The sequence below is a fragment of the Cucumis sativus genome, chromosome 7 (assembly GCF_000004075.3).
Source record: "Cucumis sativus cultivar 9930 chromosome 7, Cucumber_9930_V3, whole genome shotgun sequence".
Taxonomy (NCBI): Eukaryota; Viridiplantae; Streptophyta; class Magnoliopsida; order Cucurbitales; family Cucurbitaceae; genus Cucumis; species Cucumis sativus.
The window spans coordinates 2172082-2194748 of record NC_026661.2 but is presented as its reverse complement, the minus strand read 5'-3'; the positions used below and the strand labels follow the sequence as shown (position 1 = coordinate 2194748).

At 29.1% G+C, this 22667-nt stretch overlaps 3 protein-coding genes across 4 annotated transcripts; 1 reads left to right on the top strand and 2 right to left on the bottom strand.

The window, feature by feature from the left end:
• Positions 1-1099: 1099 nt before the first annotated feature.
• LOC101210282 (fasciclin-like arabinogalactan protein 7) lies at positions 1100-2922 on the bottom strand. Of its 2 annotated transcripts, none has more exons than XM_004144486.3 (2): positions 2730-2922; positions 1100-2105 (listed from the first exon to the last, which is right to left on the bottom strand). In XM_004144486.3, the coding sequence occupies exon 2, from the start codon at positions 2090-2092 to the stop codon at positions 1325-1327; it is 768 nt and encodes a 255-aa protein (XP_004144534.1). In that variant the 5' UTR covers positions 2093-2105; positions 2730-2922; the 3' UTR covers positions 1100-1324. The 2 variants fall into 2 exon arrangements, with proteins under 2 accessions (XP_004144534.1, XP_031745158.1); XM_031889298.1 differs by lacking the exon at positions 2730-2922 and adding an exon at positions 2278-2667.
• Positions 2923-6630: 3708 nt separating this feature from the next.
• LOC101210032 (rho GDP-dissociation inhibitor 1) lies at positions 6631-9853 on the bottom strand. The gene is made up of 5 exons (XM_004144485.3): positions 8978-9853; positions 8795-8861; positions 8369-8587; positions 8150-8274; positions 6631-7033 (listed from the first exon to the last, which is right to left on the bottom strand). Exons 1-5 carry the CDS (start codon positions 9209-9211, stop codon positions 6956-6958), a joined length of 723 nt encoding a protein of 240 aa, XP_004144533.1. The 5' UTR covers positions 9212-9853; the 3' UTR covers positions 6631-6955.
• Positions 9854-15133: 5280 nt separating this feature from the next.
• On the top strand, positions 15134-16645 carry LOC105436069 (nucleoplasmin-like protein ANO39). Its single transcript, XM_011660372.2, has 2 exons — positions 15134-15222; positions 15802-16645. The coding sequence occupies exons 1-2, from the start codon at positions 15208-15210 to the stop codon at positions 16231-16233; spliced, it is 447 nt and encodes a 148-aa protein (XP_011658674.1). The 5' UTR covers positions 15134-15207; the 3' UTR covers positions 16234-16645.
• The last annotated feature ends 6022 nt before the right edge of the window (positions 16646-22667 follow it).

Below are 22667 nucleotides of genomic sequence, written 5' to 3'. Positions count from 1 at the left end.
CTTAATTAATAGGCAATGAGGGTACAAAAATTCAAAGTTTCAAACTCGAAAAAAATAGTACTTATCATACATTTAGTTTTCCTATTTCCTACAACGTTTAGAGCATAAAGGAAATCAAACCCTAACATGGTTAAACTCGTTTAATGGAACATATATTTTGTTGGTAAAATTGGTAGATGTATTGTGAAAGTTGGGGTTATTTCAATTTGAAGTGAATATGTAGTTGGATTTAGTTTACACTCTTTCATTTCATTTTCTTTTATTTCTTTTCACACTTTGTCTCATTCTTTTTGTTGGGGAGTTTCTCATCCTTTTCATGGTTTCATCTTTCCATGTCAATAACCAAATCATACACACAAAATTTCCATCCTCATTAATTACAACTCTTCAAATCTTTGGAATGGTCCCATCTTTTTCCAGGCTCGAGTAAGTTCAAACCGTTACGGTTATACACACAATCGAAAGTGATTTTGAAATAATGAAAAAAATTACTTTCATTTTTTTCAAAACCACTCCATGGAAATGATAAGTTTTAAAATTTTTAAATATAGAACTTAGATATTAGTTTAAAATTTGTAAAAGAAATCTTTCTAATTTCTAGAGTGGTGTGATCATAATGAAAATGATTTAGGATGAAAGAACCATGGAACCATCAAGTTATTAATTAGATTTTAATAATTATATTTTATTGATGAAAGAACCATGAAAGCATCAAATTATTAATTAGATTTGATTTAATAATTGTAATGTAATTTTAGTATGTTTTAGGTTTATCATTTAAATGAGAGTTGTATTGAGAGATTGGGTTGATTTATTCCGATTATGATAATCAAATTTAGTCGTTGGTCTTCCTCAAGTTTAGCCAAAAAGAGCTTTTTGAATCATGAATTGCAATGCTAAAAACATTCATTCAAGTGGAATTTGATCTTCCTATCTCGTGTAGCATTTGAAGAATAGAAATTTGATCTACTTTTAGGAAAAAATCAGGCTGATTTGGGAATTTTAGTCAAATTATCAAAGAGTTCTTAATTACAATTTATTGGATTCCATATCACAGATATACAAACCAAAGTTGGAAAGATGAAGTTATTTTTGTCAATAAAAATACAAGAATTGGTATATTTATTAGAGGATGAATTCATTGAACTGTAAAACAAAAATCCTTCCCCGTCATAATTTATAGACCACACAATAGGAATTCTCATGCACAAATCCAACAACATATATGTTCATAAAAAAATGGAGCTTCACATCAATAACAAAACAAAATGGCAATATAGTTTTCATAAATGTAATAAATGGATGGTAGGATTTCTGATCACAATCAAAACAAAAATCCACCAGAGATACCCAAAACAATGTGAATCAAAATTCCCCAATTGATGATCCTATGGGAAGATGATGGCTTTGGTTCTGAAGATGGAGCAGCCCTCCCATCAATAACATCCGAAGGAGCGTCAGCAGCAGGAGCGATATCAGGTGCGGGTGCTGGGGCCGGGGTTGGTGGAATATCAGTTCCGAAGATTGCCTCAGGCAGCAGAAGTTTGTCTACTTGGTAAACAGCAACAGGATCACTTGAATGCACACTGCTACTAACCTTTGTGTTAGTCCAGCCAGAGCCAATATGGATAGTCCCAGAAACGTCTGTGAAGTTCAAACTGTATTGCCCACCGGCAAACGTTGGGATCGGGTTCTGAAGGCTGAGGTTCCTGAACTCAGCAAGGGAATAGTAATGTGGCAACCCATGAAATAGGATAAGAGACTTGAGTTGATCCGCGGTGAGATTCGAGAGAGACGGTTTCTTTTGTGCCGAGAAAGCGCTGTCTTTTGGGACAAAGATAGTCACTCCTTCCTCTGTGTTATTGGCTTGGTTTTGGAAGGTGTCGATGGCTTTGGTGGACTGGAGGTAACTGAGGAAGGTGTGAAATGGACCAGCTACAGTGAGCAGATCTGTGAGGTTTACAAAATCTGGGGCTGGCGCCGGTGCCGGGGTCGGGCTAAATGAGGGGGGGCTGGCTGTTTGGGCATTGGCAGATGAAGAGCTCAGAAGCAACAATGCACTACAAACAGTGAAAATCATGGAAAATCCCATTTTCCACAACTTCCTGCAGAGGAAAAAAAAGGTGTCCTGGATCAGATCTTAGGTACTTAGGTAGGTTTACAAATCAAAATGTGAAATTGATGAGATGCTTCATAAGTTCACAGTGACATTTCCACAAATAAGTTCACATGCAGGAATCAAAATTTCAATAAAATGCATTGACAAAGGTTATATACCTCTCAAAATTCACCAAATCTCAGCAAGAACTAAAGAAAACAAGTCCCAAAACTCAGCAAATTTAAGTATTTGTTCCTCCAAAACCCAGATCTCACAAGCTCAGTAAGAAACTAAAACAGAGCACAAACACATGCAAGCACAGAACACAAGAAAACAGCACATTCTAAGATCCAGAGAAGTAAATCAAACAGTAAAACCAAAAAGAAAAAAGAAATTGAAAGACATACAAACACAAGCAAACAATGCAAATTGTCCCATCAGCATTTCAGCCACACACATTCCCACAAAACCCAACTAAACAAATCCCAAAAAGAAGAAAAAAAAGTAAGAAAGACCCAGATCTAGATCAGTTGCATGCAGTAGAGGTGATAAGAAGCAAAACCCAAATGTAAAAAAGGCAAAAAAAAAAAAAAAAATTAAAAAAAGCGAGAAGAATGAGAGAGAGACTGACCAGGGCAGGGAAGAGAGAAGGGGGGGCCTGACAGAGAAATAATGGGGAAGGAGGAGATGAGAAATACAAATAAGGATTGAAAATAGAAGCAAGTATTTAAAGAAAAGGAGAAGAAAAAGCAAAGAGGTGGTGAAGGAGAGACAGTAATTGGGTGATAAACTAAGAGATGGGATCTTCCTTAGACATAAAAAAACCATACTTTATTGGGAAGGCTTTTTCTTAAGAAGTGGGACATGTAGGGTAGTCTTTCTTAATCACATTTGAACTAATTCATTTTTTCTTTTCTTTTCCTTCTTCCTCCTAAACCCAACCTTACACTCTACCCCCCCCATCAACTCCATTATCTCCAACATTTTTTTTACTTTGTCAAAAAAAAAACAACCCTTTTTAGTTCAATAATATAACAATCAAACTAAATTCAAGTTATCTTCACCTTCTTTTTTTAACAATAATACCAAAGTCACCTTGTTTTGACATTTCTTAACGTTGATTTAAGTTAGATCTTAAGGTATATTTTAATAGAAAAGTAGAAAAATAACTACAACTAATGTTGCATTCCTTTTCCTCTTTGCTAAAGTCAACAGCATTTGTAAACTTTACCAAATGAATAGAAAGGCAGTTCTTTAAAAAAATAACATAAGAATTAACTTAATTCCCTTTTATATTTTTAGGGTCATTAAAAATTGATAACTAAAGATTAAAAAAAAAAAGACAAAATATAACAAAATCTTAAATTTTATTAATAATAAATAGGGATAGACATTTTTCCTTTTTATATATATTATTAAAAGGAGGTGAGGAAGTAAAAGTTAATAATGGTATTTATGAATTTTATATTCACGAAAGAGTGGTGGCCTCAATGGTAAAATTATTATATAAGAAAAAGGAAAAAGATCCAGAGAAGGAGAAATTAATGAAAATATGGTGAGAGGAGAAAATGAAAATGAAGGGAACTCCGACCTCCACCTCTCCCCGCCCTCTCACGGTTGTTTCCGCCGTTCCCATCTATCACGGTTGTTTCTAATCCAAATTCATTCACTCTCTCTTCCCCTAAATTTGAAAATAATTCCCAACACAATTAGGTATTTAATTAAAACAAGTTATGAATTCAACCCATTAAATTATATATTTGACAATTAGGGGGAAGAGTTAATTAGAAGAAAGAAAATATGAACAACCTAATCGTCGGTGACAGCCACCTCATGCTTATATGCTTATTATTTGGAGAAGTGTGATTATCAAATCTCTTTTTCTTTTCTTTTTTTTTTTTATTCAATTAGTTAATTACTTAATTTTATAATTTTATAATTTAGCCAGCTAATTAATTAAAATGATGTGTTTTTGAGGAAGGAAATAGGATGGGAAGAAGAAGTTGTGACCCATTAACCCACACCCTTATTTAATCATTGATCCCATACCTCCCAAATTAAATCCCCATTTTAATAATTCCATCCATCCTATTAACTATTAATCATTGATTTGGAAACAATTTCTATTTCATATGTATCAAATCATCTCTCATGTCTTTTCATTTTCTCAATATTACTCATTTTAAATCTCATTAACTGCCTCATTCATTTTTATCTTGCTTTTTTCATGTTCCATATATGACTCTTTGTTGTGTGTTGGGATAATAAATTTGTATATAAGAAATTAATAACATCATCAATTTCAATATTAGTTTGTGTAATTAAGTAATCCAATTAGAGTCCTAACAGACTACTACAACAACCTAATTTCAACTTATTTTAAACTCTTAAATCCAATTTCACATACATATGTCTCACTACTAATAATTAATATATACTTTCAATTAATTCAGATATAGATAAATTAAGTTGTTTTATTATCGCATTATATGTTATGTTATTGATGTATGACTATAATATTTTTTTAAACCAAAATTGTAATTTAGGGTTTGATTACTTGTAAATAAAGATTGTTTTTGTGTGAAATCGAAATTAGTAAAGTTATTTTTTAAACTATATATGAATTTAAAGAGATAGAGATGTGTTTTAGAAGAGTTTGAATAATGTGTCGGTGTACCCTAATGTTACTATTAAGAATTTTTCATTTTCCCAAGAAAGTGATGCATTATATTGTTTTCCTTTTTCATATAGGTGGAAAACAAATTGCTTCTTCTTATAATCGTTAGATTTAGTAATAATAAATAGGCTTAAATTTGACCCAATACTTTGTGGTTATTCTCAAATATAACAATATAAATCAAAGTTATAACCGAGAATAAGCTCAATGTAGGATAGAATCTGAAATTTTATCATAATTTTTCAATATTTTGTTATGAAATTACTCCTAAAATTTCAAAATAAAAAACTCTTTAAACTTCTTTTAAAAAGAAAAACTCCAAATTACAAGTTTGGTTGAAAATCAGATTTTGTTTTAAAAATATCTTCCAACTTTGAAATGTTTCATCTTAAAATTTTTTATGTCATTTTCAATAGTTTATGAATAAAAAATATTAACAAATATAGCAAAATTTTATGGTTAATTAGTGATAAACTTTAATAGACAGTAAAATTTTAGTAATGTTCTATCAAAATCTATTATTGATGGACAAAACTTTTATATATTTACCTTTATAAATATTTTTAGTAGTTTTGTCATTTAAAACTATTATAAAATTAAGAAGAATATTATTTAAGTGGAAAAAAAAGTTCATATCCATCCTTATCCATTTAAATTATTAATTTTAATCTTTTAAAATAAACATATTTTTTTAAAAAAATTATTTAAAGAAGTATAGGTTGATAACAAAGTAAGTTTGATTCAATAACAAATTACATGTTTAAAGCGAGTTTAGCTCGACAATGAAAATTGACATTCATTTAGATGACATCAAAACAAACTTCACTACATTAAAAGCTCTTAGCAACAAAATTAAAAGTCGAGACAAAAATGAAGACTTAGTTAATTACTCTCCATTTGTGTGTTTGGAGAAAATTGGCCTAAAACACCAAAATTTGATTGAAACTAAAGTATGTGACATAAAATAAATTATTTCCTTTTGGGATTTTATAAAATAAGTAGAGTTGGTAAAATAAGATTTAAAAAATGTATAGAAGAGGGTTGGAAGATGTGGAAGCAATGTCAAGAAGAATCTAACATATTTGCTGGTGTTTGAGCTAAACAAATGAATATGCCCTATTCCTCTTAATCTTCCCATATTAATAAACTGTCTATTTTTTGTTTTGTTATTTTGCTTTAATACATTAATATGATAACTAAAGTATGATCATAAATACAATATATATAATATACTTTTGAAAAAGAAGAATGAATATATAGAGAAGAAAAAAAAGGAATGGAGGGTAAAAGGTAATGATCTAGTATTGGTGAGAAGAGACTAAAAATAAGATTGTTTGGAATTTTCACTTAGGGTTCAAATCTGTCAGAAATAGTCACAAACAACCAAACCAACACAGCCTGTTTCCTTCTCTACCTCCACCACTTGTTCTTTTCTTTTTTTCTTTTTTTTTCCTAATGATTATTTTATTTTTATCTCGAAAAAAAATCGATTTTAAAGTCCTCATATTCTTGTTTAGAGACTAACTCGGATTACTCAAACTAAACGGTAAAAGTTGGGTTCAATTTTACATTGGATTAGAAAGTTTTGAAAAAAAAAAGACGGTAAAAGTTAGGTTCAATTTTACATTGGATTAGAAAGTTTTGAAAAAAAAAAGTTGGATTGACTTGACCCAACCCGATTCTATATAAACCTAAAACCTTGATATGTATGTATGTGTCAATTTGTTCAAGTAATATAAAATTTTGTATTACAAAAGATGGAAAAAAGAAAACCAGCCCACCAACCCAACTATAATTTTTTTTTTTTGTAATTTTATATATGATGTGATTCAAACATGTGAAAAAAGAAAATGGGTAAAAAAAAGGTGGAAGGCCAAACACACCTTTTATTAGAGGGGCCATCAAACAAGATATCTCAATATATTCCTTTTTTTCCCCGTTCATTCATCTCCTTCTCCAACATCCCAATACATTGAAAACTTGCAAGAGTTTGGATGCAGCGTAAACCTAGTAATTAACATAATATTTGTTGGCCTTAATTATAATTACATGTAATTAAAAGACATTAATTTACTAAAATTGGCAGTTTTCAGAACATCAGCTAATCAGCTGGATGATGGGGATTTGATTGCTTAAGCCAAGAACGCAGCACTGCTCCTAATGCCCACAAATCATTGCCTTTATGTTGCTGCCCAGTCCTTTCTGATGTCAAATGTGTAGTTAATTTCCAAGTAACACTTGTTATCATCATCAAGAAACTGCCATACACAAAAAGATTTACAATTCATTTACAACTACAAATACAAACATAGAGGCAAATGCTACTTCGTTTTTATGCACGATATGAAGCTAGCACAATGGAGAGAATCCTCATTTTTCTGATGAGAGAAATAAAAGTTCAGTTTGGAAGTTGAATATTTTTGTATCTAACCCTTTATTGAGCTTGATAAATGCAGGGAGAGGGGGAGGATCCGTTTGAAAGAGACTGAATAGATCTGTCATTTGTTTCTGATTTTGATGAACTTCATCGTGGAATGAAAGGGTATTCATTAAAAGAAAAATTATGGGAACAAGGAAGGTTTTCGAGAAGAAGGTTTGTCAAAAGAACAGTCAAGTCATGGAAAAGAAAGGGCTTTGCTTTTTTTTTTTTTTTTTATGCAAGGTGGTGATGATTTTGATTTAGAAGAGGGGGAATTCAGAAAACATTCAAGATGAAAGTACACATTTTGTAAAGCATATGTTATACAGAAGAACATGGGCCATGTCCCTTAGGAAAGAAAGGCCAGCCAGCACAACAGGAATCAATTAATGGACTTAATGGGCCACGTGATTTGGACAGCAATGAAGACTTGGGATGGGAATAATGTAAAACTTCTTTAATTATGAGAATGGTAAAAGGGTTCTTTGTTTTTAAGCACTGTAGCTATTATTGCATGGAAATCAAAAAGGAACCTCAATGATGCTTAGTTTCATGCTAGCTGGGAAAAAATATCATCAAAATAGAGTTAGATATAGCTTGGAAAGGTTAAAGAAATTTATGGGTTATGCTTATAGCTTCGTTCGGTTGAAAATCGGGAATTGAATATTGATTCTAGTTTGAGAGCCCTAGAGAAGTTAGAACTCATTTGACTATGCAGACAAAGGAATATCAATGTTATGGCGCCATAGATTGTTCTCTTAAAACCAGATGATGTCATGTGTATTACCGATGATTCCTCGGAAGTTGGCATCTTTCAAACTATGCCCAAGAGGTTATGATATGTGGAATAAGGAGAAAAAACCAAACACTACCCCACTTGAAAATGCTAGAGCCTTAGGCATTGTTAAGTGACAACGTCAGAGGACTTCTAGTGTTTAAAAAAAAACAAACTGACCTTAGATCTTGCTGAATACGATCCACGGGCGAACATGCCGGAGGGTGTGGTATCCTCTGGCATTACATGAGTGTAGGTCTCTAGCTGGGGACTGAAAGTTCCAAGCATCTCTTTGGCGCTATCAACTGAAACATACAAGATTACAAAAGTCATCATCAGTCAGGCAATCGAAACACGAACTTATATTAACGAAGAGGCGAATCAGATAGAGAAAAAAACCTTTGACACCAGTTTTCCAAACAGTGTTGGTGTACTTGAGGCCAGCAACAATGTTGTTAGTCACTTGGAAGGAGAATTTCAGGCTGTAACGGCTGCCTTCTTTTAGGGTAAACCACAATCCTTTTGGATTCCCGTCCTCGGGAATGGGAAGAACTAAATCTGGTCTCTCTGGAGACACTATTGAAAGACTTAGAATCTTCACCTCTGGCTCAAGAGTTTCTACAAAATACATAAGAAATGGAACTGAAAAACAAAACCAAAAAGAAGAGATACAATAACAACTTTCTCTTTTAAGGGAAAAACATGGCTGCAAATACCCCAAGATAATTCCATAGAAGCATTTCAGAACCAAACACTAAATTTTGAAATGATCAAAGAAAGTGAAATCAATCTACAAAACTAGGAAGAATTTTAAATTATAATTACCTCCAGCATTTTCTAAATCCACAGCTCCAAGAAGCTGCTCCTTCCACCTCCTAAGACTCTCATCATCCTAAACTTACATACCACAAAACAACAGAAACAATAGTTATACACTTGACAAGCACAAAGAAAACTTATTACAATACAATCTCGAATCAAATGTGAGAAACAAGAACAAAGATTAACCTTATCTTTTTCAAGCTCTTCTTTCAATGTGCGTTGAGGCCCCAACTCAATATTACTTCCTTCATCATCAGTCTCATCCTCAGTTGCAGAGAGAGAAGTTTCACTCATTTGCCTTGAAATCTTCTCAGTAGCTTCATTCTCATTCCCATGGTTATCCAATGCACCTCCCTCCTCACGATTCTCATCAAACCCCATGTTCTTGGAATTTGAGGCAGCCCCAACAGCCAAAGACATTAAAAGGGTTACACCAAGACAAAGAAACAAAAGAAAATCCAGAAAGAAGAAAACCCCACGAGCTAGATCATATAGAGAGCACTAATTACTGATTCAATCCCATATGAGAAAACCCAGTAAAGAAATTGAAAGAAGGGGACGAAAACAGGGGTGGGTTTCTTCTTTGTGGTGTAGATACGAACAAAACCCAGAAAGGGAAAAGAGGAAAAGAAGCGAAATGAAGAAGAAGCAGAACGAGAAAAACCGTCAACAGAGGGGAAAACAGGAAATGGGCGTTGAATTAAACTATGAGGTTTGAAGTTCAAACCAAAAGAGAGAGAGAGAGAGAGAGAGAGAGCTATGTGGTGATCCGAAATGCTCGAAAGAGGGAGCAAAAAGAAAGAAATGGATTGGATAGATTGTTTTTGGAAAAAGGAAGAGAGAAAGAATGTGGGATTTGAAAAATTCAAAGCGGGGGAGGGGGAATTAGCGCAGAGAATTGCGGGGGCATTATTATTGTAAATCTTTGTGTTTAAAATTTGAATTGAAAGCAAAGAATACCCGTTTGACGACTTTAGTCTAGGAAGTTGCAGAAGCTTCTTCTTCTTCCTCGCTCTCCCTGTCTTCTTTCTAACTTTTTCCTTTTTCTTTCTTTCTTTTGAAACGGTCAACTATTACGTTAAACTACTACACAATTCCATATAGTTTCATTTGTTTTCGTGCTTTCAAGTTTCAAGTTTATATGAATATGTTTCTTACAAATTTGATTTATAAACAAATTCAATTCAAAAAACTATATCTTCTATTATATATTTTAGCTTTGTGTCATCTAATAATTCAAACATTTGATGGTTTTTCAAAAAAGTTAAAACTAATTACTTACTAAATTGAAATTTTCAAGATTCAATTGTATATCAAATTTAAATTTTTTTTTTTTGTGAAACCCATTGTATGTAAAATGGAAAGTTCATAATTTTGTTTAACATATTAGAGACTAAATAATTTAATATTTATATAAATATAGAATAAATATTTAAATAAAGTAATATTAGTACTAACAAAATATTGAGTAACATCCGTTACAAAATTGTGAAAGTTTCAAATATGCATGATGATGTATCTCTACATAATGACGTCAAAATGAATTTAAGTAATTTGCATAATCCTCCAACCGTATAATTATTGTACTAAAAATATAACAAATACGTTTCAAATACTAAATTTTTTATGCTTACATATATGACACGTGATTTGGTATTATCTATTTTCATGCTAATTAACCATTTTTTTAATAAAAAAAAATATAAGCAACTAATATAATATTTCTTAACTCAAAACTAAAACAACTTATTTAAAATAATGTTCAAAACTAAAAGAAAATAATAAATAAAAGATCAAATCTTAGAATCATCTAATCCTCATTCTCACATTTGAGCCCTACCAAGTCTTAGTAAAATATAATTCTCTTTAATATCTTCAATAATTTAATGAAATAAGTTATTTGTTTATCTTTCATACTTTCATCCAATCTTATTCAATGTTGACGTAGAAATTTTATATAGAAAAGCACTAGGCACTATATAATAAACACATTAAAAAGTGTTTAAAAAATATATCGACGTTTCACTGATGCTTTAATAACATTCACTAGTATATTTGTAGCAATAAAGAAAAAACTAGCAATTTTCATATATTTTTCGACTAGCAATTTTTATATATTTTTTTGTAATGTAAGTGTGAATTTAAAAATTGCATCAAAAAAAGGAAAAGAAAAAAAAGAAAAGAATAATAATTTTTTTATGGAATATTGTTAGGAGAGTAGAAATTTAGATCACTAATTTAGTTGCATTTTTTTAAAAATATTTATTAGATAACAAACGACGACTAGAAAATAAGTCACGGTTTTGTTTCTCTTTTTAAAAAATTATTTTTATGACGTTATTGAAATTTGTCAATAAAATTGATATTTGGAGTCTTGAGCGGGTGGTTTTGCAATGAAAGCACAGTCGCTACATTAGAATCAAAATTTGGATAAAATAAAATATTATAATATGACACTTCAAAATTAATATTAAAATACAAAAACCGATAATATAAGGAGACACGTGCCTCTTTTGGCCCCTTAATAAATCCACGATTATCATATTCTTCTCTAAACAATGTGTGTCCTTTTTATTAAAATCTATTTAAAATAAATTATGGAAAAAGAAAGGAAAAGAGGAACTATAGTTGATTAATGGGCTTGAATATGTCAATATATAAGCCCAAATTTTAGTGAGGTTAAGAAGACATGGTGGGCCTTTTGCTTGAACTAAAGAAAAACCCATTCTCTATATATTGGTGAATTGGAGGAAAATTGCAAATTTGGAGAAGTCTTCTTTATTTATTCAATCTTTTTTTCTTTCGAAATAACGAATTAAATAAGTTTTATAGTAAAGTATATGGTCGTACATGCAATATTTTCAATATATCTGATTTGATCATTTGATACTATATTTTTTAGATAGTATGTTGGTATATTATACGTTTAGAAAAATATATTGGTGGACCGTTTTATTTAAACCATTTGATACGTTTTTAAAAAAGAAAAATGAGAAAAAAAATCTAAAATTTTAAATTGCCACACATGAAGTTGAAACCCCATTACCTCCTTTATTTGAAAATTTTCCTTGTTTACTTTCAGAAATTTGAAGACTCTATCATTCATATTCGAGGTTTTGCTCGTTTCATGGCTTTTCACAAATTCATGGTTTTTGATCGAACGATTTCTTCTTCCATCGCGAGGTTTTGGATGAATGTGCAGTAGAAAACTTCACGATTTCACAATTTCGATCGGAGGATTTCTTCGTCCATCGCGAGGATTAATAATGAATATATAGTGGAAAGCTTTATGGATTTCTACCAAAGAGGTTCATGCATATTGGTTTTCTTTTGTGAATAAGCTGAAGGTGGAAATAATTGCACTTGCATGAAAAAGAAATAACTTTTTTATTTTTTATATACGTTTATTTTTATAAATTCTATTTTGCAATTTCTTTCCACTGTCTTATCAACAAGTTAGAAAGACCATACAAAGTGTTTTTACCAATTGAAAACCTTTTTTTAGCTTCTTTAATTTAATTATAAAAACGTATAAAAAAATAAAAGGTTATTTATTTTTCATTATTTAATCATAAAAGAAGTCTCACATCTTTGATGTCCATACATCTCTTTGATTATTTAAAAGAGGAAAAGTTAAATATATGTCCGAATTATGTGAAAACATTATCATTTGCATAAATCTCAATACTAATAACAAAAATTTAAAACTAAATCTGAAAATATACAACTTTAAATAAACTCTTAACTTATATTCCATATAGATATTAAATAAAATGTGTCAACAAATTATTGGTCGATAGATTCCACATACACATCGAGTCTCAATTTGGTAGGTCCTTCCAAATTTGGAAACCACGTGCTCATGATCAATGGGGCAAAACTAATGTAACAATTGAAGAACCCTGCTTGTATACCAAGGGTCATTATCCATAATATTGAGAAAATGGAATTACATTCTTCTTTAATGCCCTCTTCTTACACCAAAGAGGCATTATTCAACAAATGAACAAATAACTCACCATTCAAATTTTAAAATGTCCATCTTAATCTAACTGTAGATATCTCATTACAAAAGATGTCGATGAAAATATTATATAATGTTGAAGTGATGGGATATTTTTAAACAAAATTATATTGAATATAAAAACTATTTAAATTAATTTATCAATCTAACAAAACACATAGACAATAATAGTTTATTTTTACTAAAGGATAGAAAATACTTCAAGATTCTTCAATGTTCTAAAAGTATTCACATTATTTAAAAAAGTTTTAATAATATTGTATTATACAACTTGAAAATAATTTTGCTATAAAAATTCTAAAAGAAAGTTTACACTTGAGAGATAGTTATGAATTGTGAAAAAGAAGGGAAATTAAATAATTTAACATTTTACTTTTCATCAAGAGCTCGAGCTCTCTAAAAGTACAAATGGACTAATTTAGAGTTTTAATTTTAATGTACTTTCAAATGAATATAATCACAAATTTTGATTACTATATATATATTGTTTTGTTTTTTTGGTGACGAGATTGATCAAATGAAGCCTTCAATTATAAACTCACTCATTGGAATCCACAATAATGTGAATTTAGTTTAAATTGTGACTTCTTTGGTTCTTTAATTATCCATATTATTATAGATTAGATATATGTTGGATGATTCATTAATGCTGTGAAGAAAATGTATGTCACAAATCCAAAAATCCAATAATTGATTTATTTTAATATAAGAAAAGAAGAATGAAAGTGCATGTCCATTCTTTATTTTATTTAAGACATTTTAGTTTCAACTTCAAAAAGCCAACTTTATTGGGTTGACAATAATGATAAAATTGATGATAATTATTATTTAATATAAGAGAAAAGAAAAACAATTATATATACTTAATATTTCAACTTAAAATTAATTGATGGATGAATTAGAAAATCAAAAGAAAAGTTGATGGATGAATTAAATATTAAATGAATGAAAAGATGATAAGAGTAGCATTGTCATGAATGGAACCCCACAAATTATAGAAGTCGTATCCAACTAATTGATAGGTTGGAAAATGGACCCTCCAACATATAGTCTAATCCTAATGCTAACAAATAAACTTGAGGAATTTTAGAAAAATATACTAATGATGTATTTTCTTGTTAGTATGATTATTGGTTAAAATATGTTTTTTAGTTGCTAAATTATGTTAACTAATTTGTCTCATTAAAATCATTCTATAGTAAACCTAGAAATTTGAATATCTACGTTAGGAGTAGATTCCTTCTTGAATTTGTGTATTAATATTCTTTAAAAGAAGCATGTTTGAATTTCATTGTGACAAGTGATAGATCTAGAAATTTTATATAGGACATATTTTGTTTAAAACAAAGCATTATTTAATATATTTTATAATCTCACACTTCAAAGTTAACACTAACGTTCAAAAACCAATATTGCGAGGGGACATGTTTCCCGCTGACCCCTACGTAAATTCGTCATTAATAGCAATCCAACTTTTTTAACTTGAGCTTAGAAATACTTTGTAATAAAATACGATGGGTCAGAATGTATAACCGAACATCTCTACTAGGTAGATCCCTTTAGCACCTTCATCGAAAAAGTATATGTTTTTAAATGTATATGTTAATTTTGGGGCCTAAAACAACAATATTTTTACTTTTTCACATGATTGCATGTACAAATTTCACATACAATTAAAGAAAAACATAACTTAAGTGACATATAATATATGCTAGTGATATTTAAAAAGATTGGAAGTTTGTATTCCTCCACCCATATTGTTCTAAGAAATGTTTTATTTGATGCGTTGTCAAATCGCATGACTCAATGACAATTGACATTTCTCCAAGTCTCGACTTGTTTTATTAAAAAATAATTTTTATAAAATCAGTAATTATAAGTGAAAAATCAAATCATTTACCTGCAATTCATAGTCAAACTAAGATTGACATCCATACCAAATTTTTACCAAAAGAAAATTTGAATAGAATTAAACCTAAACAAAAATCATATTAAAGATGTAATTAAAACAAACATCAAAAGTTTAAACTAAATATTAATCACCATGTTAATGCATGTTTTAACTAAAGTTCTAGCCAAATGTTCTCTCCCTAATCGCAAAAGTATAAATCACAAATCTAACGTATGATAATAATAACAACAACAATATTTGAATACACAGCTGGTGTAGTTTTTTTTTAATATTTTCAACGTTTTATAATTTTCTCTGTCTAAATGTATCTTATTTTAATTTTATAATTAATAAGCTAAAGCTATTTGGATTTGTGTATATAAAGCCAACTCTTAGGTCCATAAAGTTTCACACATTACATTTTCTGTCTTTTCCCTTAGCTTCTTCTTCCCCCTTTAATTTCTTAAGCACTTCTTTCATACTCCCTAAGAAGCTATTTCCATGGCCACCGTTGAGGTATCTCAGTAATATTCTTTCACTTTTTACTTTCTTTACAGTTCGAATATGCATCACGTTTTACATCTCTCCATTCATATACGTATTTGTGTAAGAGAAAAAAATTATTCAATCAGATTGTCCAAAGTAACGTATGTATATAAACCACGCTTTGGATATAAAATTAAAAAATTTGCGTACCCCTAATAATAATTAAGTAACAACCTTCTTGAATAATTTTTCTAGGAAAAGAAGGGTGCAATTGCATCTTTTTTTAATTGCCTTATGAGTCTGTTCTCAAGAAATGTATTTAGAATTTTGAAACTTAGAAAATGAACCTTTTGAAAATATAACATGAGTTTTTAGACGAAATACTGATCTAGATATTTTTTTTTTTCAATTAACTTCTTTTCTTCATGCTAATAAAAGATTAAATTTATAGTTATTTAAAAAGTAAAAAAATTAATTGATTGTGATAATTTTAACTGTGATATATATATGATATTAGATAGCAATAACTATAGTATATAGTAAGCCTTTTTTTTTCCTTTTAAGTTTCTAGCTTCGTCTCTCGTAAGAAATTACTATGATAACTTGCAGATCGTATCTCCGAATGCCACTCTCTTAGAAGACACGACGACTGTTAAAGAGACGGTCACAAAAGAAGAAGTCGAGGAACAATCGTCACCAGACACGACATCAAAAGAGAACGTAGAAGAAAAAGAAGAGAGTGTTAAAGTTGACGAAGTTGTTGATGAAAAATCGTCAGATGATTCAGAAGCCGTTGTTCCAAATGAAAAAGTTGAAGCAACGGCTGAAGAGGAAGAGGAGGAAGATGAGGTTGTTATTCTAACAGATGATGACGAGGTCGAGGAATTAGAATATAATGAAGAAGCTGCAGAAGTAGCCAAGGAAGAAAACGACAAACCCGACGAGTCATCGGTCGTACCGGAAGCCAAAGCTGTAGTATCAGAGGAGGCAGAGGAAGAAGATGAGAAGAAAGATGAAGCCGCAGAGGAGAAGAAAGAGTAAGGAAATATGGGATAAAAATTAGGCAATATGATGCATGGGATGGGATAGAGTTGTGTGTTAAAATATTAGTGTGTGGAATATATGTTTGGAAGTTTGGAAGTTTGGAAGCCACCTAAAGAGTCTCTTGACACGTCATTTTCCACGTGGCAAATAAAGTGTTGGTTTGGCTTTTGGTTGTGTAATGGTATAGGGCAAAATTGGGGTTTGTCCCATAATTTTAATTATATATGAGATGTATTTTTATAAGGAGTGGAACTGCTGCCATTATGTTCATCATATCAAGATGTATATTTTAATATTTTCATCTTGGTTGGAACTTGTGTTTATATATGTTGGGGAATGAGATTTTGTATTGTTGTATCCCATTCTCTAATTTGCTGAAAAAAATGAATCAATTATATTCATTTTTTTATTGTTTGATCTATTAATCATTTTTGCAGTTTTTCTAATAAGATGTTGAATTATTATTGTTATTATCATTGTCAAACCAATTTGATAAAACTTAATTAGAGGACTAAATATAAAATTTGACAAATTACAAAACCACTTTGGGTTGATTTCTTAATTATAAAAATTGAGTTTGGATTAACCTATATAAGTTAGGGTTGGTTTTAATGTGATAAAAGACTGTTTTTTTAAAAATCAAATTTGGGTGTATAATTACGAATACAATAATATTGTATGGATGATTTTTGTAATTCAACTTTCTTTCTAAGATTAATATATAGTTTGAAATTTTAAATCACACACAGATAACAAAATATAGTATTTAAAAGAAAACATTCTTCTTGAATATAAATTTCTGTTTACAAGATGGGAATTTAGAATCAACAATAATATAAAGTTATGGTGTTTAAATGCATGGAATATATGGCTCCAAATAAAAATATTCGGACTTGTCGTTAAGAAGCCAACAAGATCGAATAAGTGAATATATAAAGGAAACAATCAAAGTATAAAGATAAATAGAAATTTTGTATGTAGTTTGAGAGACCAACCATTGCATCTTCTATTGTTTGATCTATTCATAAAAGTCTAAACAATTTTTTCACCTTTCTAAATGTTAACAAATATATATTACTTTTCCTCAATTAAAAAATTAATAATACAAAAACATTGTTATTATTACAAATATATATCATTGTTTTCTGTTTTACAATAAAGTTAAAAGAGGGTAATAGTTTCTAAAATGTTTGATTAGAGTGGATAATCTTTAATTTTGTGCCCTATTATATTTAATATTTGTGTAATAATTCTTTTTAACTTTTAATTCTATATCATACTATAGGTTCAACCATGGAAAGGACTACATCCAGAGATTTGTTACAACCTCTTTCACTATTATATATGGTTTTGAATATATTTTTGAAAGATTATTTATTTTTATGTTAGTAGATATGTGATTTAAAAATATTTTGAGTCACTAATTAGGATCCCTTTACCTTAAATTGATAAAATTTGGGAAGTTTAGTAGTCTATTAAACCTTTTTTAAAACTTAAGAATATATCAATAAGTTCTTTTCTAAAGTTTAAAAGACAAAAGACAAAAGTGGAGATAAAAAGTTGAAATTTTCACTATATTTGATTTTTTTTTTCTTTCTTTAACAAAAGTTCTAGTTTCTTTTTTTAAGATAGAAAAAATGAATTTTGATATTTGGGACGATCCTCTATATTTTTATCCACTAACTAAGTTAAAATAAGCAACATAAAATGTTAGAATAAATAGAATGTGACAATTGATCCAGAATTGTATTACTTCATGAATGAACATGTCATTTCAAAAATAATCAATTTAAAGAAGAGGAGACTATTTGAATGACCACGAATAGCAGTAAAATTGTCTCTTCTTCAAGTTGCTTTTGATTTTTTTTTTCCATAATAATTTTCTCACATTTATCTTTTTTGTAAATTTTGTTTAACATCAATTTATTTTTAACATTTTTGGATTTGGAGAATTTATGACATTTTTTTAAGTATCATCAATCTTATGACAATTTTTAATTGTCTCTAAATATAAATAATTAATTTATAAGTATTTATTTTACTTCTAAAAGTTTAACTTTTTTTTACCACGTCTTTAGAGATGTAAATGCTTTTACTTTTCTTTTTCTTTATTTTTATCTCCAACAACATAATGTAACATTAAGGATTCCATATATTAGAAGTATTCATTGAGAGACCATCATTTTTATAAGAAAAGTTGATTATTCAAATTGATTTTGTGAATTTTTTTTTATGTCTATCCAATATGGTAACAAAGTTTAACAACATTTTGCAACACCGATTAAGAAACTGTATCTTTTTCCTTTCTCTCTCTTCCTCTTTAATTTTTCTAATGACTCTACATGTTAGTGGTCATCGCTAATGACCAACTCTATCTACGATTATTATTAGTGACTTGTCTAATGACCACCTTTGCTCGAGATCATCTATGGCGACCACCATCTATGGCGACCACCATTGATATACCCAACTCTAGCAACAAGCATTATTGTCTATGACATGCTTTGATAACCACTTCCAACAGCCAAACTCTAACATAACCACCTTCAATAACTAACTCTCCAACAATCATCTTCAACAATTTCCTTTGATGTCCAACTCAACGTTATATTCTTTATACTCTAATGGTTTTATTTTTTGTTTCTCCTAAAATGACTTATATGATTGGTGATACTTGTTTTTTTTCTTCTTATATACTCATGATTATCGCTTTATCTAGATATAATATGGGCTCTTACTGCATTTCCAACACCAACGACATAAACTAGTATAGTAAAGAATCTTGAGGTAAAAGAGTTGGATAGTGAGGAGTAGGGAGTTAATTATGAAGTCTAAGGAGTAATGGTGAACTCCTGGGACAACAATGTAAGGAGTTAATAAGGTATAAAATTGACGTTCTTGGTGGTGAGATCCACAAACTACTTAAGCCAATTAAGGAATGAAGTTCACAACTTCCTACTTTCCAACTCCTACATCTAAATTCCTTGGACCGAAACACCCTAACTTACCAACTTACCATTTATATGATGCTATAAAAAGCCTTAAACCCTAGATGTTCTGCTTCTTCTTCTTCTTCTTTTTTTCCTGTATATTACAATCACACATTTCACTAATTAAAAATAAATTTGTAAAATGATTGGTTAAAAACAATTAAAATACATGATCCAAAAGGAGACCTTAAACCTTTTTTTTTTTCAAAACTCCCAGCAACAATACATGCATGTGTGCACCTCCAAAAAAATTAAAGGGCAATTCAACCTTCTAAACAACTGCATAGAATAATTTGATCTAAAATCATATGAAATTATATATTAATATAATATAAAATCTACAACACTATATGTACCATTTCTTAATTCAATAATATATAAATTTAAATTCTTCCTTTTCCAACCTAGTTGAATTGATCCAAACTAAACTTGATTGAAAATTTAGACTCTCTAATTTTTCACTTTTTTTCTTATGAATAAATTACTAAAATTTTTAAAGGAAAAAAAAGGAAAAGAAAGACATTTAAATGGTATGAAATTTCTAATCAATCAATCAAAGTCTTGTACTACAAAAAAAATTGAAAATCAACAAATATTAGTGGTCAAGCACTCCAAACCAATGTCATAAGAAAATAATTGGCTATTATTGAAAATGCCTTTTCATTGTCTACCATATTCAAATATAATGTGTCGGTAGGTTTAATAGCTTAATCCCATTTTGCAATATAAATTCATCATTAATTAAAAATAACGTTGACTTAAATTTAAGAAGTAAATGGAAAAAAATAAATAAACATAATTAGAAAATTTTATGAAAAATTAAAAAGGAAAAAGGAAAAAAATCCACTTTGTATTTTGTTCAATAATATGGAATTATGCAAATTCATGAACTTAGTTGACAACTTTTTTAGTCGACCACTCACCACCTATATTTAACTATTTAATTCTCACATTTTTGTAGTTATTGAAGGTTTATAATGGGAATTTATTAAAATTATCTCATTCTAATTTTAATATTTATTAACTCACAATTAGTTATGTTCATTATGAATTATATTAAAATATACATTTCATAGTTGTGTTTTTGATGTTAACCACATCATTATATTTTTATAGTTAGGTCAATACAATACATATTGACCATATATATCAGCATTACATCATCAATAATCCATATTAGTTATATCTTACATGATCTAAGAGGCATAGGGACAATTAAGATTAAAGTATATAAGAATAAAATTAAAGGAAATATCAATATCCACAAGAATACTTGCCTAGCTAGCTTGATCAATAAGTTCATGGTTGTTTTATATATAAAAAAAGTAATCATATATGTTCCTTGTATTCTTCGAGCTCTAAACCCTAATAAATCAAAATTTTACCTTAGGTAAATTAGTTAAATAATAATAATCATAAAAAATACTCAACGTCAATATATTTTCAAAATTGATCGTGGAAGGACCTACTTTCCATATATTTATTTTCTTTTAAAAAAGAATCAATAATAAACTAATTAGAAAATACAAAAACTAGAATATATGTTTGATTTTTCACCAGAAGTTTCTGATTTTATATATCAACTACATATAATAAAATTAGATTATTAAAGCTGTGGTTGAAAGTGGGTGTAGAGGTTGATGTTATTTATATAAACATACATTATATATAATTAAAATGTAAGTTGTGGTATTAATAAAGAAAAACATTTGACAAAGTTGAATATGTAATTGTTATAAAATTGTAAGGACATAATTAAGTGAAAGTTGACAGCAACATAAGATGGGTATATAGTGGAGTAGCACTCACATTTTCTGTATTTTTATTTTTTTGGGTTTTGTGGTCAAGTCCTTATCACAAACAACACTTGCATCCCCCTATTCCCTTCTTTCCTTCTTTCTTCCACCACTTTTCCTTTTGGAAATTTCTCCCCTACTCCAAAATTGACCTACCACATTTCCTTTCCAAATGCTTATCTATCAACAACAATTAAATAATAATCAAAATCACAAACTCCATCAAAAACATCTTAACTACATTAATACTTCTATAACACTCTCCTCTCACTCCAAAACCAAATCAAGCTAAGGTTTAAAAATAAATTAAGTAAGATTATTTGACAAGTTTGAGTTGCTAAATTCTTCTAATATATAATACATTTCTAAACTTTTAATTATATGCTTATTTATTAAATTTTGATTTTGTTTTTAAAGAATAAAAACTAGTATGTGTAATAGAGTTCTACGCTTTTAAATTTTTTAATTGGCTTATTTAAAACTTTTTAAACTCCACACACTTTTTTTATAAATCAAATTTAGTTTATTAAATTATAGGGTCTATTAGATAATTTTTAAACTTCAAATATATTTATTACAAAATAAACTTAACTCATCTTTTAACCTTATTGAATTTTATTTTTAATTAATCAATTTTCTTTCTAATTAATCCTAAACTTTCATTTTCATGTTAAGTAGAACGATAGATTTTTAAAAAATATGAATAGAATAGGGTGCTAAATAGCAAAATGCTTCTAAAAGAAAACTATGCAAGGTAATGCTTTTTTTATTTTCTTTCTTTATTTTAAATGAAAAAGAAATTCCAAACACCTTCTTACCTGTCTGAGTTTAAAATTTGGTTTAGTATATATTATTGTTTTATTAAAGTGAATGTGAAAGATTAATTAATAAGTAAGAAATATAAAATAGGATTATTAGAATTTGTATTATTGATATACTTGATAGATTAATGGTCAAACCTAGCTACCAAAAAAATCTACTCATAACTCAGCCTACATGTACTATTTTTGTTGTTATTTATAGTTTTACTGTTTTTAAAATTGAATAATTTATTTCTTGTCCTCAAAACAATAAAAAAATGAATAATTTATTTCTTTATAACCCTAGAGCTATATGTCTTTATTTATAACATATCCCACAACAAATTCTATTATATCTGCAACTGAAATACTCAAATACACCTTTGCCTCTTTCGCATATTTTATACCTTTCAATATATCCTCTCAAAATTTTAGATTTATCATGTCATTATCATATATATTTAAAATCTTTTAAATTAATTAGTTTTTACAAAAATAAATATGAGTATAATTCGATTAACATATCAAATGAGTCTAGCAGCCTCTATAATTTCAACCTTCATCTTTTATTTCACTAACAAAATTAGGAAGCAAGAACGGTGAGAAGTAAAACCATATACTATATGTGAAATTGATCCAAATGTATTGCTTACTCTATTGAAAAGAAGTTACTTCATCCATGATAAAAAGAAATGTGTAGGAGAAGTGTTAGAGAAAAGCTCTCCCAAGAATCAAAGTATGGCAATAAATAAAACAAAAAGACCACTAGATGTGGAGCACCGTGAGGCAGAAACTAATAAGAAGGATGATATTCTCGCACAAAGAGAGGAAATTTGAGCTTGTTC

Excerpts from the sequence above, each read along its gene's own strand:
- LOC101210032 (XM_004144485.3), bottom strand. The coding sequence starts at position 9,211 with ATGTCTTTGGCTGTTGGGGCTGCCTCAAATTCCAAGAACATGGGGTTT. Across the intron at positions 8,588-8,794 it reads GGATTTAGAAAATGCTGGAG|AAACTCTTGAGCCAGAGGTG; the intron begins GTAATTATAATT and ends TGTATTTTGTAG. Across the intron at positions 7,034-8,149 it reads CGTATTCAGCAAGATCTAAG|TTTCTTGATGATGATAACAA; the intron begins GTCAGTTTGTTT and ends TGTGTATGGCAG.
- LOC101210282 (XM_004144486.3), bottom strand. The coding sequence starts at position 2,092 with ATGGGATTTTCCATGATTTTCACTGTTTGTAGTGCATTGTTGCTTCTG.